At 43.0% G+C, this 15,888-nt stretch overlaps 1 protein-coding gene across 1 annotated transcript in view; it reads left to right on the plus strand.

The window, feature by feature from the left end:
• The window catches only part of LOC110962047 (bone morphogenetic protein receptor type-2-like), a 64,954-nt gene extending 49,433 nt beyond the window's left edge, over nucleotides 1-15,521 (plus strand). The window contains exons 11-20 of the mRNA XM_051959380.1: nucleotides 1,216-1,352; nucleotides 1,433-1,605; nucleotides 1,666-1,706; nucleotides 6,059-6,267; nucleotides 6,346-6,400; nucleotides 6,941-7,020; nucleotides 7,096-7,218; nucleotides 7,291-7,461; nucleotides 8,188-9,244; nucleotides 9,405-15,521. Coding sequence (XP_051815340.1) covers nucleotides 1,216-1,352; nucleotides 1,433-1,605; nucleotides 1,666-1,706; nucleotides 6,059-6,267; nucleotides 6,346-6,400; nucleotides 6,941-7,020; nucleotides 7,096-7,218; nucleotides 7,291-7,461; nucleotides 8,188-9,244; nucleotides 9,405-9,715 — 2,357 coding nt within the window. The 3' untranslated portion in view covers nucleotides 9,716-15,521. The remainder of the gene's footprint in view (nucleotides 1-1,215; nucleotides 1,353-1,432; nucleotides 1,606-1,665; nucleotides 1,707-6,058; nucleotides 6,268-6,345; nucleotides 6,401-6,940; nucleotides 7,021-7,095; nucleotides 7,219-7,290; nucleotides 7,462-8,187; nucleotides 9,245-9,404) is intronic.
• The last annotated feature ends 367 nt before the right edge of the window (nucleotides 15,522-15,888 follow it).

The raw sequence follows: 15,888 nt of genomic DNA on the forward strand, positions 1-15,888 counted from the left end.
CCCCCGTAAAGCTAGCTCTTGTGCGCTACAAAATTTAATACAGTCCACAATCCTTGATAGTGAATGTCTATTTTTTCATCAGCTGGTTGTGCCTCTGTACAGCGATGTGGCGGCCCTCATCCAGCTGACAGGCGATGTTAACCTTTCCTAACATGGACAGCTTGACGCTGTTTCCGATGTGACTTGTGCTGCATTCATGTTTTCTAATTTTGTCCGACAAATGTTTCAAATCCACAATTCCTTGTTGAGTCCATGCGGTATCTCCTCCAAAAGTAAGCATGGGAAACAGAAAAGTAAATTCTTAGCTATACTTGCCATTAGCCAGTCCTTTCTGTCAAACCAAGAAACGCAAAACTTACGATTTTGTCGTTTGTCACGTTGAGTTATTTGAACATCGTCTGGCCGATGTGATCTCAGTCTCTTCACTTCCAGCTTTTCCTCCAAAGACATTGAGGAAAGGTTGTTGCTAGAGGTACGGACCCGTACCCGTAGCCTGTGGACTACGGATACGGCACTTTCCATTTGCCAATCAGATACACGAGATCTGGTCACGTGACTCCCGGTAGACGCTAGCGGTACGGACCCTAAACCTGACCCTAACACTAACCCTAACCTTAACCTTTGCTTACCTTTCAACAGTTTGCAGTGGTTAGCAGCTTCTTGACTCGCGAGACTCACGTACGGGTCCGTATCTGTAGACACTACCTTGAGGAAAATGGACATGAAAGCAAATAATCCACCTCATTCATGCTAACGCCCGCCATAGAGTAACTTTTTCTCCCTCCTTCCCTGTAGACTCGCTGCTATTGGTCAAAGTTAGTGGCCTGTGGGCTGACTGAAGTTAGCCCAAATGATCAGTAAATCACAGGGCGGGACATGACACCTGTCAATCATTTACAAGAACAAAATGAATGAAAGCGGACTGTATCTGCTGGGGCTGTAAAAATAAGCCCATTTAGAGATATTCTATGTTTTTCTTCTGACTGATTGGTGCTGTTGCTACCTTTGGTTTCACCTAAACTTAAAACAATCTGTTGTAAGTTATTTGAAAAATAATTTTCTCACCTTTTTGTGTTAGCTTGGGAGGGCTTAGCCCTGTTAGCCCATTTATACCAGCCGTCCCTGATTGTATGTTTACTGCATGTTTATTGCGTGTTTATTGCTGTGTTTCTTGCGTGTTTATCGTGTGTTTACTGTGTTTCGCATGTTGTGCAGGAGAGGCCGTCCCTGACTACCAGTTGGCGTTCCAGGCTGAGCTGGGGAACCATCCCAGCTTTGAGGACATGCAGGTTCTGGTGGTCCGAGAGAAACAGCGGCCCAGGTTCCCTGAACCCTGGAAGGAGAACAGTCTGGTGTGTGTCTGGTTGTGTTACCAGCAGCTCCCTGTCTGTCTGTAGCTGTGTGTGTTTGTGTAACTATGTGTGTGTTCCAGGCGTTGCGCTCCCTGAAGGAGACCATGGAGGACTGCTGGGATCAGGACGCTGAAGCTCGACTCACTGCTCAGTGTGCAGAAGAAAGACTGGCTGAACTCACACTGCTGAGTACACACACCTCAGTACACAACCACAGGTATGTTAAAGCATTTTGTTCCACTAAAAATCTCAGGTCTTGAACTTTTTCGATATAAAAATGTGTACCTGTTAGTGTGTAACAGGTACACACTAGCACACTAATAGGTACACACAAACAGGTACACACATTAACAGGTACACACACTAACAGGAATACACACTAACAGGTACACACAAACGGGCATACACACTAACAGGTACACACTAACATGTACACACAAACAGGTATACACTAACAGGTATACACACTAACAGGTATACACACTAACAGGTACACACACTAACAGGTATACACACTAACAGGTATACACACTAACAGGTATACACACTAACAGCTACACACACTAACAGGTATACACACTAACAGTTATACACTAACAGGTATACACACTAACAGGTACACACACTAACAGGTATACACACTAACAGGTATACACACTAACAGGTACACACACTAACAGGTATACACACTAACAGGTACACACTAACAGGTACACACACTAATAGGTATACACACTAACAGCTACACACACTAACAGGTATACACACTAAAAGGTATACACACTAACAGGTACACACTAACATGTACACACAAACAGGTATACACACTAACAGGTACACACACTAACAGGTATATACACTAACAGGTACACACACTAACAGGTACACACTAACAGGTACACACTAACAGTTATACACACTAACAGGTACACACACTAACAGGTATACACACTAACAGGTACACACTAACAGTTATACACACTAACAGGTACACACACTAACAGGTACACACTAACAGGTACACACACTAACAGGTATACACACTAACAGGTACACACTAACAGGTACACACACTAACAGGTACACACTAACAGGTATACACACTAACAGGTACACACTAACAGTTATACACACACTAACAGGTATACACACTAACAGGTACACACACTAACAGGTATACACACTAACAGGTACACACTAACAGGTATACACACTAACAGGTACACACTAACAGGTACACACACTAACAGGTATACACACTAACAGGTATACACACTAACAGGTACACACTAACAGGTATACACACTAACAGGTACACACTAACAGGTATACACACTAACAGTTACACACACTAACAGGTACACACTAACAGGTACACACACTAACAGGTATACACACTAACAGGTACACACTAACAGGTACACACACTAACAGGTACACACTAACAGGTATACACACTAACAGGTACACACACTAACAGGTATGCACACTAACAGTTACACACACTAACAGGTACACACACTAACAGTTATACACTAACAGGTATACACACTAACAGGTACACACACTAACAGGTACACACTAACAGGTATATACACTAACAGGTATATACACTAACAGGTACACACATTAACAGTTATACAATAACAGGTATACACACTAACAGGTATACACACTAACAGGTACACACTAACAGGTACACACACTAACAGGTACACACTAACAGGTATACACACTAACAGGTACACACTAACAGGTACATACACTAACAGGTATACACACTAACAGGTACACACACTAACAGGTACACACTAACAGGTATACACACTAACAGGTACACACACTAACAGGTACACAGTAACAGTATACACACTAACAGGTATGCACACTAACAGTTACACACACTAACAGGTACACACTAACAGGTGTACACACTAACAGGTATACACACTAACAGGTACACACTAACAGGTATATACACACTAACAGGTATACACACTAACAGGTACACACTAACAGGTATATACACACTAGCAGGTATACACACTAACAGGTACACACTAATAGGTATACACACTAACAGGTACACACTAACAGGTATACACACTAACAGGTACACACTAACAGGTATATACACACTAACAGGTACACACACTAACAGTTATACAATAACAGGTATACACACTAACAGGTATACACACTAACAGGTACACACTAACAGGTACACACACTAACAGGTATACACACTAACAGGTACACACTAACAGGTACATACACTAACAGGTATACACACTAACAGGTATACACACTAACAGGTACACACTAACAGGTATACACACTAACAGGTATACACACTAACAGGTACACACTAACAGGTATACACACTAACAGGTATACACACTAACAGGTACACACTAACAGGTATATACACACTAACAGGTATACACACTAACAGGTACACACTAACAGGTATACACACTAACAGGTATACACACTAACAGGTACACACTAACAGGTATACACACTAACAGGTATACACACTAACAGGTACACACACTAACAGGTATACACACTAACAGGTACACACTAACAGGTATACACACTAACAGGTACACACTAACAGGTACACACACTAACAGGTACACACTAACAGGTATACACACTAACAGGTACACACTAACAGGTATACACACACTAACAGGTATACACACTAACAGGTACACACACTAACAGGTATACACACTAACAGGTACACACTAACAGGTATACACACTAACAGGTACACACTAACAGGTACACACACTAACAGGTATACACACTAACAGGTATACACACTAACAGGTACACACTAACAGGTATACACACTAACAGGTACACACTAACAGGTATACACACTAACAGTTACACACACTAACAGGTACACACACTAACAGGTATGCACACTAACAGTTACACACACTAACAGGTACACACACTAACAGTTATACACTAACAGGTATACACACTAACAGGTACACACACTAACAGGTACACACTAACAGGTATATACACTAACAGGTATATACACTAACAGGTACACACATTAACAGTTATACAATAACAGGTATACACACTAACAGGTATACACACTAACAGGTACACACTAACAGGTACACACACTAACAGGTACACACTAACAGGTATACACACTAACAGGTACACACTAACAGGTACATACACTAACAGGTACACACTAACAGGTATACACACTAACAGGTACACACTAACAGGTACATACACTAACAGGTATACACACTAACAGGTACACACACTAACAGGTACACACTAACAGGTATATACACACTAGCAGGTATACACACTAACAGGTACACACTAATAGGTATACACACTAACAGGTACACACTAACAGGTACACACACTAACAGGTACACACTAACAGGTATACACACTAACAGGTACACACTAACAGGTACATACACTAACAGGTATACACACTAACAGGTACACACACTAACAGGTACACACTAACAGGTATACACACTAACAGGTACACACTAACAGGTACATACACTAACAGGTATACACACTAACAGGTACACACACTAACAGGTACACAGTAACAGGTATACACACTAACAGGTATGCACACTAACAGTTACACACACTAACAGGTACACACTAACAGGTGTACACACTAACAGGTATACACACTAACAGGTACACACTAACAGGTATATACACACTAACAGGTATACACACTAACAGGTACACACTAACAGGTATATACACACTAGCAGGTATACACACTAACAGGTACACACTAATAGGTATACACACTAACAGGTACACACTAACAGGTATACACACTAACAGGTATACACACTAACAGGTACACACTAACAGGTATATACACACTAACAGGTACACACACTAACAGTTATACAATAACAGGCATACACACTAACAGGTATACACACTAACAGGTACACACACTAACAGGTACACACTAACAGGTATATACACTAACAGGTACACACTAACAGTTATACAATAACAGGTATACACACTAACAGGTATACACACTAACAGGTACACACTAACAGGTACACACACTAACAGGTATACACACTAACAGGTACACACTAACAGGTACATACACTAACAGGTATACACACTAACAGGTACACACACTAACAGGTACACACTAACAGGTATACACACTAACAGGTACACACTAACAGGTATACACACTAACAGGTATGCACACTAACAGTTACACACACTAACAGGTACACACTAACAGGTATACACACTAACAGGTACACACTAACAGGTATACACACTAACAGGTATACACACTAACAGGTACACACTAACAGGTATACACACTAACAGGTATACACACTAACAGGTACACACTAACAGGTATATACACACTAACAGGTATACACACTAACAGGTACACACTAACAGGTATACACACTAACAGGTATACACACTAACAGGTACACACTAACAGGTATACACACTAACAGGTATACACACTAACAGGTACACACTAACAGGTATACACACTAACAGGTATACACACTAACAGGTACACACTAACAGGTATATACACACTAACAGGTATACACACTAACAGGTACACACTAACAGGTATATACACACTAGCAGGTACACACACTAACAGGTATACACACAGTAAATAACTTGCCGATGTTCTGATTGGTGTCTCAGGAACTTGTCTCATGGCAGATGGCCTCCTCAGCTTGGCTCTGCCTCCCCCTACATTGAGGACCTGCAGGTGGGCGTGGTCAAGAACCTCCAAGGAGACGGACACCCGGCGCCACTTATCAACACGACCACAAGTGGAGCAGAAGTTACGGAGAAGAACAGGAACCATGAACGTCAGGTAGAAGTTCACCGAGTGTTACAGTAGAACTGAATGAATGTTCTTTAAAGCACTGATTTGTTTCCGTCTGTCTGTCAGACTCGACCGTCAGATGTTTCCGTCATCTACAACGCTGCCGAACCCCTACACAACGGTAATGCAACCCTCTGATTCACAACACAAAGAGAGTCCTGTCTGGTGGGCCGGACAGAGTAACAGTCTGGACCGAGTCATGAATCACAGTTTCTGTTGTCAGGCAGCAGAACGAGGATGAAAGACCACATGCTAGCATGCTAACATACTACCATGCTAACATACTACCATGCTAACCGGCAGTAACTTCATTAAATACAGATTTTATAACTTTGTCTGACAACAAACACAGCATTTAAAACCTTCACACAGATTTACTGGAAGATTAGAAGATATAAAGCTTCATTCATCAGTCAATCACAGACAGACAGAGTCTCCTTCCTGAAGGGGGCGGGGCCAGCAGCAGCTCATTTAAAGTTACAGAAACAGCTTAGAGCTAAACAGGGCAAACTGCTGCTACCGAGATATACCTCGGTTTGTTAACCTGTTCTCTAAACTGACGAATTTCATGTGTGAACTTCCTGGACCAACACAGACAGGTATATACACATATATCGGGACATTTATCTCAGCTGCAGTAAGTGTTCCTGCTGCCCTCCAGGTGGTGCCAGTTCAAGTGTCCCCATCTGCCTGCAGCTGACAGAAGAAGACCTGCAGGCCACCAAGCTGGACCCCAAAGAGGTTTCACTTTAATCTATTTAGACATCTACTGAGTGGTTTTCATAGACTGACCCTTCAGTCTGAATGTGTCTGCAGGTGGATAAGAACCTACGGGAAACTTCTGATGAGAACCTGATGGAACATTCCCTGAAGAACTTTGGCTGTGATCCGGTTCAGACCAGCAGCCTTCCCTACCATGAGCTGCTGCACAGCTCTGAGGTACGACTGCTTCATCCTCCGTCTGTTGCTGAATGAACTCAGTAAGCTGAAAGGTGCTCTGTCCATCCTCAGGCTGAACCAGGAGTCTTTATGGATCCTCCTCCAGCCTCCATCCGCCACCTGCCCAAACAGCAGAACCTGCCCCAGAGGCCCACCAGCCTCCACCTGCTCCCCAAAGCCAAGGACAGCAGCTCCACCTCGTCTCGGCTGAAGCTGGGGAAGTTCAAGTCCAACCACCGACAGGTACCAGAGGATTTAATCTGATGGTTTTCACCAGGTTCTTCGCCAGAATCTGTCCCATGGTCCGATAGGTTCGGTGTCAGACAGCAGAGCTAGATTCCTGAACCTGTGCTCATGTTCTAAATGTGGTTCAATCAATTTGCTGCTTAAGCTTTGAAGCCAGCAGGACCTCTGAGTCTCTGTTCAAATGGACCGGTCCTGTTTCTAGTTATAAGACCGGTGAATCCAGGACTGTGTGTCCTCCAGTTGGTCCTGCAGCTCTTTAATCCTGATGTTTCCACAGTGAACATGTTCTCCTAGTTCCCTCCCTGATCTCTCCACAGTTTGTCACCTCTCTGATGGACTAGTTTCCACTAACAGAACTCAAAGTCTGTCCTTCTTTTTCTAGCTTTTCATCAAACATAGCAGCAACACTGTCCAGATGTTGAAGCTTTGGTTAAATCAGATAACATGGAGCTGCAGATGTTCAGCTGCAGCTCTTAAACCTTCTGAAACCCCAAAGCTGTGATGTAGTTACGCCACCCTTAACATGTAGAGCATCCATTATAGAATGAACTAAAAAGAGACCAGCTGCTTTTCACTGAAGCTTTTAGGACTGAGACTGGGTGATGGTGGAATCAAACGTGGCTCAAACATGACATTTATGTTTAGCTCTGCCCACATTTGACAGTTAAACCAATAAATTCACAGTAGGTCTGTCTGTTACTTTATGTGCTGTCTGTCTTTCAGGTGGAAACAGGTGTTGCTAAGATGAACACGGTGACGGTCAACGCGGCTGCAGAGCCTCACCTGGTAACCACGGTTACCAACAACATAAGAGGAAGTGCTGCAGCTGGTAAAGACGTCCACGCTGTCACGGCGGTCGCCAGTGGCTACAGTGCAGGCGTCCCCACCCTGGTGACCAACGGGATGATCAGCGGAGGTAGGACTAACCCGGCCGGACCGCAGGTGGAGGATGAGGACCAGATGGAGGTCACGGCCAGCAGAGGAGACAACCACCTGAACCCGCTCAACTTCAGTCCCGATGAACATGAACCTCTACTGAGCAGAGAGCAGCCGCCCGCCGAGAGCGAACCTCTTCATCATCATCATCATCATCACGGCCGAGCGGGAGGGGTCCTGTCTGGACGAGGATCCAACTCCAATAACAACAACAACCGGTTGGCGCCGCCCACACAGGTGATTGTCCAGGGTTCAGAGGTCCAGCCTGAAAGGACGATGCCCTCTGAGGTCCAAGGAACCAGCATTCCTGATTCTGAACCACAACCGGGCAGTGAACCTCCTACCACCATAGGTAACCACAAAGGCTCAGATACTGGTTTCCAGAACGATGCAGCATCAGCGTTGGCTTCTGGATACACCCAAAGTCCAGAAGATCAACAGACCCTGTCTACTTTCACTGCTGAGGCTCCTCAGTGCAGAGACTCTGGTTCAACAAAAGCACCAGAAGACCAAACCTCATTTTCAAAAGATGTGCTAACCCTCCCTCAGAGGCCTGCGTCACCAGAAACTCCAGACCAAGAAGCTGAACCCTCAGAACAAGGAGCTAAAGCCTCACAACCAGAAGCTTCCCCTCTGGAGGTGTCAGAAACTCCAGCTTCGGAGTGTCAGGATTTAGAAACCAATGCTGTTGGAGAAGCTTCAGTCCCAGAACCTGCAGCTCTACCAGGTCCAGCCTTAGAACCACTGACACCAGTTCTGTTGCAGTCTCAGGAAGGACAAACCAAAGCCAGGAGACCAGAGCGTCCCTGTTCTCTGGATCTGTCCTCATCTTGCATCTCTTCAGGTGAGTCCAGGTTACTGACTTACTTAAGAACATGTTCCTCCATATCTCTGATCGTGTTGTTCCTGACAACCATAAAGATAAGCCAGTATCATGTTACCCTCCATATCCTATAGCTCTGGTCCTGTGGAAGACATGTCATCATTACTGTTCTTCTCCTCAGATGATGTCTCCATGGTGGACGTTGGCAGTCTGAGCGCATCCGGAGAGAAAATTAAACGCCGTGTCAAGACTCCATACACTCTGAAGAAGTGGCGTCCAGCCTCGTGGGTTGTCTCCACGGACACGTCTCTGGACCCGGACTTTGACTTCACCTCCAGTAGCAGCAGCCAGTTCTCCGGTGGTCTTCACAGAGCAGGAAGCCTCGGCATCCCCAGAATCAACCAGTCCAAATCCAGCATGGCGGTGTTTCTGGTGGGGGGCGGAGCTACAGCGACCACGACCTCCGAGCCCGACGGCATGACCTGCTTCTAAAGAGCAGTCACAGCTTCCTCCTTTCCTTACAGATTAGTTTCTTTGTCTTCCTTCTCTTCTGTTGTAAAGAAATTGCAGTTATCTGCATCATTCTGCATCTCCCGTCAAACCAAAGGCTCCAGAGGAGATCCAAGCTTTCTGACCAGGACGGAGTCAAACCCACTTTAAGGTCTGTTCATGGAGTTTGTTTTTTTTCTGACGGATTCCTGCTGATCGACTGTTTTACCTGGATTCAGCCTGAAGGCCTGCGATGTCCAGAATATTTAGAAGATTCTTCTACATCTAGATGTTTACCTCCAGACCTAACTGTTCTTCAGATGTTTGTGGCTGGGGCCTGAAGATCTTTATGGGTCCACATTCTGCTCCGTCTGATCAAGTTTTACTGCTGCAGATCCTGGTTTGTGTGTTGATAGTGGAACAGCAGAGGGTTGGTTCAGGTGAAGGTTCCTGGATCAGCCTCTAATTCAGTTTCTACGTTAACTCAGAATGACAAAAACGACAAATCATACCGACTGGACGTCACTTCAGCTCGATGTAGGAAACACAATAGTGGAGGTTTGTAGTGTTAGCCACGGGGATGCTAACTTCAGACACTTTGTTAACCAATAGTTAGCAGGATTCTCGACCAGTACATTGAGAATCTACTCTTGATCAATCAGTTACAGTGGACTATTATCTGTATGCTGTTACCAACCTTTAACTACCATCTACAGTAGCAGCTTCATGTTCGGTTGTCCTAGCAGAAGCCTGCTGATCTTAAAGTGGTTCGCTCTGGTTGGAGGTCATGACCCTCCTCAGAAGTCTTTGTCATGGTGCCCGTTGCTAAAGTCCCACAGTGAGATCTCTGCTGTCGTCATCAAGAGCTTTGTGCTGCTGATGTAATTGGTCAAACAGCTGATGTTCTCTTTGCTCGTGTTTTAGCTGCAGATCAACAAACTCTCCAAAATAACGTTAGAACCTGAACCCAGCAGCCGTCGGGCGGCACTGGTTTCTGTCCTGAAACAGCAGCAGGTGGAAACCGCACCTTTAAATTTTGGATTGAATTTGTCTTTAAAGTGGAGGATTAGCGTCTGGGCTTCTTTATTTGTGAAGGTTCTGGACCAGCGAAGAACTTTAGGATCTCATGTTGTTGGCAGAAAGGTTCAGGAAAAAGAACAAACTGACAAGTTAAAGAAGAATCATCCTTCAGTAGAAGTCCACAGCAGCAGAATGCTGTTTGTTCCTCAGACTGGTGTATTATTAGATTATGTGTCCAGTAGTACATCTTTACTCATATTTTATTAATATATAAGAACATTTTATTCATGTTTCTGTGCTATTTAAATGAATATATTTTGAACATTTTTAAAACATTTTAGAGACACTTTATTGACATTTTGACACTTTATTGATGTTTTTAGTCTTTAGACACTGCTGAATTTTAGTCACATTTTATTCAAACATTTTAAAATATTTTTGGAATGTTATTTTTCACATATTTTCTCAATGCTTTGGGGATATTTCATCTTCAGGATGCTGCTTTACTGCTGCTTTACTCTCCTCTACATCCAGTTTATATTCAGCAGAGAAATCTGAAGAACTAAATTCTACTTTCAGTTCCTCTTCCGTCTGAATTTCTGCTCACATGTTGGATCATTGGAACATTTACTGAAATGAAATGAAATCTGTTGATTCAGACATGAGAAATGAACCTACGGCTGTTTGGAAGAAGAAGAAAGTTTAAACCTTTAATGTGTTTGTGAGACGTCAGCTGGTAAATGTAGAAGAAGGAGAAACACTCAAGTACTGAAGTAGGGTACTTGAGTAAATGTTTTTTGTTACTTTCCGCTGCTGTCGACTGATCAGAGGATTTATTTTAACCCTATCTGAAGCACTTTAATCAGAGATGGTGGTTTGGAAGTCTGAGGAACAGTTAGTTTCTGTCTGAAGCAGTGAATCCTGCTCTGAAGCATCTTCTGATGCCTCCTAAAGTCCAACAACTGGTCCAGAATCAGTTTATCAGAGTCCAAACTGGTCCAGAATCAGTTTATCGGAGTCCAAACTGGTCCAGAATCAGTTTATCGGAGTCCAAACTGGTCCAGAATCAGTTTATCGGAGTCCAACCTGGTCCAGAATCAGTTTATCGGAGTCCAAGCTGGTCCAGAATCAGTTTATCGGAGTCCAAGCTGGTCCAGAATCAGTTTATCGGAGTCCAAACTGGTCCAGAATCAGTTTATCGGAGTCCAAGCTGGTCCAGAATCAGTTTATCGGAGTCCAAGCTGGTCCAGAATCAGTTTATCGGAGTCCAAACTGGTCCAGAATCAGTTTATCAGAGTCCAAACTGGTCCAGATGAGACTCCTGCTCAGTGACCAACTCAGAAATGTTTCTTCTCATGTTTCAGTGAACTTCAAGTGGTTTTCAGACATCTGAAACTGACTCAATGAGTTCCCCCACAAACTGTGAATCCCAGCATCAGAAGCCACAGAAAGTTCGAACACTAGGATGAACTGCAGGCAGTGTTTCCTCAGAGAGAATCAAATGAAGTCAGCATGGCTCAGAAACAGAAAACAGAGGAGCTAGCAGCTGGAGATCATTTCAGCATGGGGGAACATCTACAGCTGATGGTGAAACATGTTCTACAGGCCTGGAGAGGAACAGTGGAGATGTTTGACTCCATTAATGAGTGTTTTCTAACTTCCTGTTGGTTTGGATCTTCAGATGTTTGGGGTTCCTTCATCCTGTAGCACACCTGGACTCAGACTGTTTAAACCTGTTGAATGAATGTTGTATTTTTTATAAGTCGGTGTGTTTGAAGCTGTTGGATCAGCTGTTTGTCCCAACCTTTGAACATCAGGACCATGAATCTGGATCTCCACAGCTTCTACCTGTTTAGATGTTGTTCTTCTCACACTGCTGTTAAACGCCACGTTTTCTGAATGGATCTTCAGAAGTAAATGGAGCAGAGCTGATTCTCTGTTTTTATAAGACTTTTCTCTGGAGGTTGGACCTGAGGATGGAACAGCTGCTTTTATAAACCCCAGTTGTGATCTTTCAGATGTGTCTTTGTGTATTCCAGCTCCTTTAATGTGCAGTTTGTAGTGAAGCCTTACACCCTCCTACTGTTCCTTTACTGCCTTTCTGATGCCTTCTACAGCACAGTTCTGTGTTTTCTACACTTTGTACTGTTTTTACTGCAGATCTGCTGTGAGAGGATGAACCGACAGGAAGGACCTGAACACGGTTAGATCTGCTGAGGGTCCATCATTTACTGGCTGTTAATTAACTCTGGTTGAAGTGAATCTGAAAAATAGGAATTACAGCGAATCAGAGGAGGAGCTTTGATGCATTAATGAAAACATTTAAAATTCAAACTGCATTGACTGCTTCTCTGCAGCTCCTAGTTTCTGTAGTTAAGTTCAGTAAAACAACCGTCCAAATAACTGCTGCTGACCGAACACAATAACCCGCATTTAAAAGGACCACCTGTGCTTTTTCTGCCATTTATATAATGCTGAAAGTTCAGATAATGTTCTAAAAATATTCAAAAGTTGCAAAACATTTCAGCAAAAAGTGTCAGGCAGGAAGTTGTGGTCAACCTTTAGCAGCTTTTCAGCGAATCAGCAACCAGCTCACATCATGAACTTCTGGCCAACTGTGAGGAAAAGTTATCAAATCCAGTTTAAAAGAGCTGCACACATTTTAAACTGTTCCAATCAGTTTGTACAATAAATACGAATAAAATGCTAAAAAAAAAAAGAGAGAGAGAGACAGAAGAGACAAGTTGGTCAGATCAAATTCCAAATATAATGGGCATGGAGTAAAATCTGAAAGATCATTTGTTCCTCTAAAGCAAAATGACAGTAAGGAGCAGCAGACCATTCTATAGAATTATAGAATGACAGTGAGGAGCAGCAGACCATTCTATAGAATTATAGAATGACAGTGAGGAGCAGCAGACCATTCTACAGAATTATAGAATGACAGTGAGGAGCAGCAGACCATTCTATAGAATTATAGAATGACGGTGAGGAGCAGCAGACCATTCTACAGAATTATAGAATGACGGTGAGGAGCAGCAGACCATTCTATAGAATTATAGAATGACAGTGAGGAGCAGCAGACCATTCTATAGAATTATAGAATGACGGTGAGGAGCAGCAGACCATTCTACAGAATTATAGAATGACAGTGAGGAGCAGCAGACCATTCTATAGAATTATAGAATGACGGTGAGGAGCAGCAGACCATTCTATAGAATTATAGAATGACAGTGAGGAGCAGCAGACCATTCTATAGAATTATAGAATGACGGTGAGGAGCAGCAGACCATTCTATAGAATTATAGAATGACAGTGAGGAGCAGCAGACCATTCTATAGAATTATAGAATGACGGTGAGGAGCAGCAGACCATTCTATAGAATTATAGAATGACGGTGAGGAGCAGCAGACCATTCTACAGAATTATAGAATGACAGTGAGGAGCAGCAGACCATTCTATAGAATTATAGAATGACAGTGAGGAGCAGCAGACCATTCTACAGAATTATAGAATGACGGTGAGGAGCAGCAGACCATTCTATAGAATTATAGAATGACAGTGAGGAGCAGCAGACCATTCTACAGAATTATAGAATGACGGTGAGGAGCAGCAGACCATTCTATAGAATTATAGAATGACAGTGAGGAGCAGCAGACCATTCTATAGAATTATAGAATGACGGTGAGGAGCAGCAGACCATTCTATAGAATTATAGAATGACGGTGAGGAGCAGCAGACCATTCTACAGAATTATAGAATGACAGTGAGGAGCAGCAGACCATTCTATAGAATTATAGAATGACAGTGAGGAGCAGCAGACCATTCTACAGAATTATAGAATGACGGTGAGGAGCAGCAGACCATTCTATAGAATTATAGAATGACAGTGAGGAGCAGCAGACCATTCTACAGAATTATAGAATGACGGTGAGGAGCAGCAGACCATTCTATAGAATTATAGAATGACGGTGAGGAGCAGCAGACCATTCTATAGAATTATAGAATGACAGTGAGGAGCAGCAGACCATTCTATAGAATTATAGAATGACAGTGAGGAGCAGCAGACCATTCTATAGAATTATAGAATGACAGTGAGGAGCAGCAGACCATTCTATAGAATTATAGAATGACAGTGAGGAGCAGCAGACCATTCTACAGCTCTACAGAATGCTCTGACACTGTGTGAGATGAACATTTTTTGTGGGTAAAACAGTGAAATAATATTGAGCATTATAGGTTCCCTTTAATACTGATACAGTTTATTAAGCTAATTAAAACAAGAAAACAATGTTTATATCTTGTTTTATCGTAATTATTTTAAAAAACTATTATAAACAATGAGCAGGCTAACAGAATAAGTTAGCTCATAGCTCGTTTTAAAAAAAAGCTGAAATATCACTGGTGTAAGTTTTACTTTCCATCGTGTGAATGTGGACTGACTTTAAACTGACCAATAGGAGCTGTTGTTTTTGTTGTGTGGCAGGCTGATGATGTCATTTCCTGTAGCTGAGAAGGCGTCCCATGAAGTTGAACCTCCTGCATGAAGCTTCACTCACATGTTGAGCAGCTCAGACAGCGTGTAGATAGAAACCTGATATTTAACTGGTTCAGTGGTATTCACGTGTATTTCTGTACGATAGTCTGAGTCGTGTAAATACTCTGTACTGCACATTGTGTACTTTCATATAGTGTCGTATTTTGCACACAGCTGCATGAACATTAACCATCAGCCTCATGTTGTATCTCCATGTAGAGTTCATCATTAAAGAATAAAGTGCAGAACATCCACAGTCCAAGAGTCTCATTCCTAACGTCTAAACCGAAACCTGATAATAAAAATGGTAAATGGTTGTATTTATAGAGCGCTTTTATCCAAAGTGCTTTACATGATGATACATCACATTCACACACTGATGGTGGAAGCTGCCATGCAAGGCGCTAACCACAACCCACCAGGAGCAATTAGGGGTTAGGTGTCTTACTCAGAGACACCTCAACATGAGCACGACGGGCCGAGGATCGAACCGGCAACCTTCCAGTTACAAGACGGCCACTCTACCCACTGAGCCATGCCGCCCCAAAAATACTAATACAAATACTAATACAAGTTTATTCAGTTATTACTTCATTACTTCAGTTATTACTTCATCAGT

This window comes from Acanthochromis polyacanthus, chromosome 14 (assembly GCF_021347895.1).
Source record: "Acanthochromis polyacanthus isolate Apoly-LR-REF ecotype Palm Island chromosome 14, KAUST_Apoly_ChrSc, whole genome shotgun sequence".
NCBI classification, from domain to species: Eukaryota; Metazoa; Chordata; class Actinopteri; family Pomacentridae; genus Acanthochromis; species Acanthochromis polyacanthus.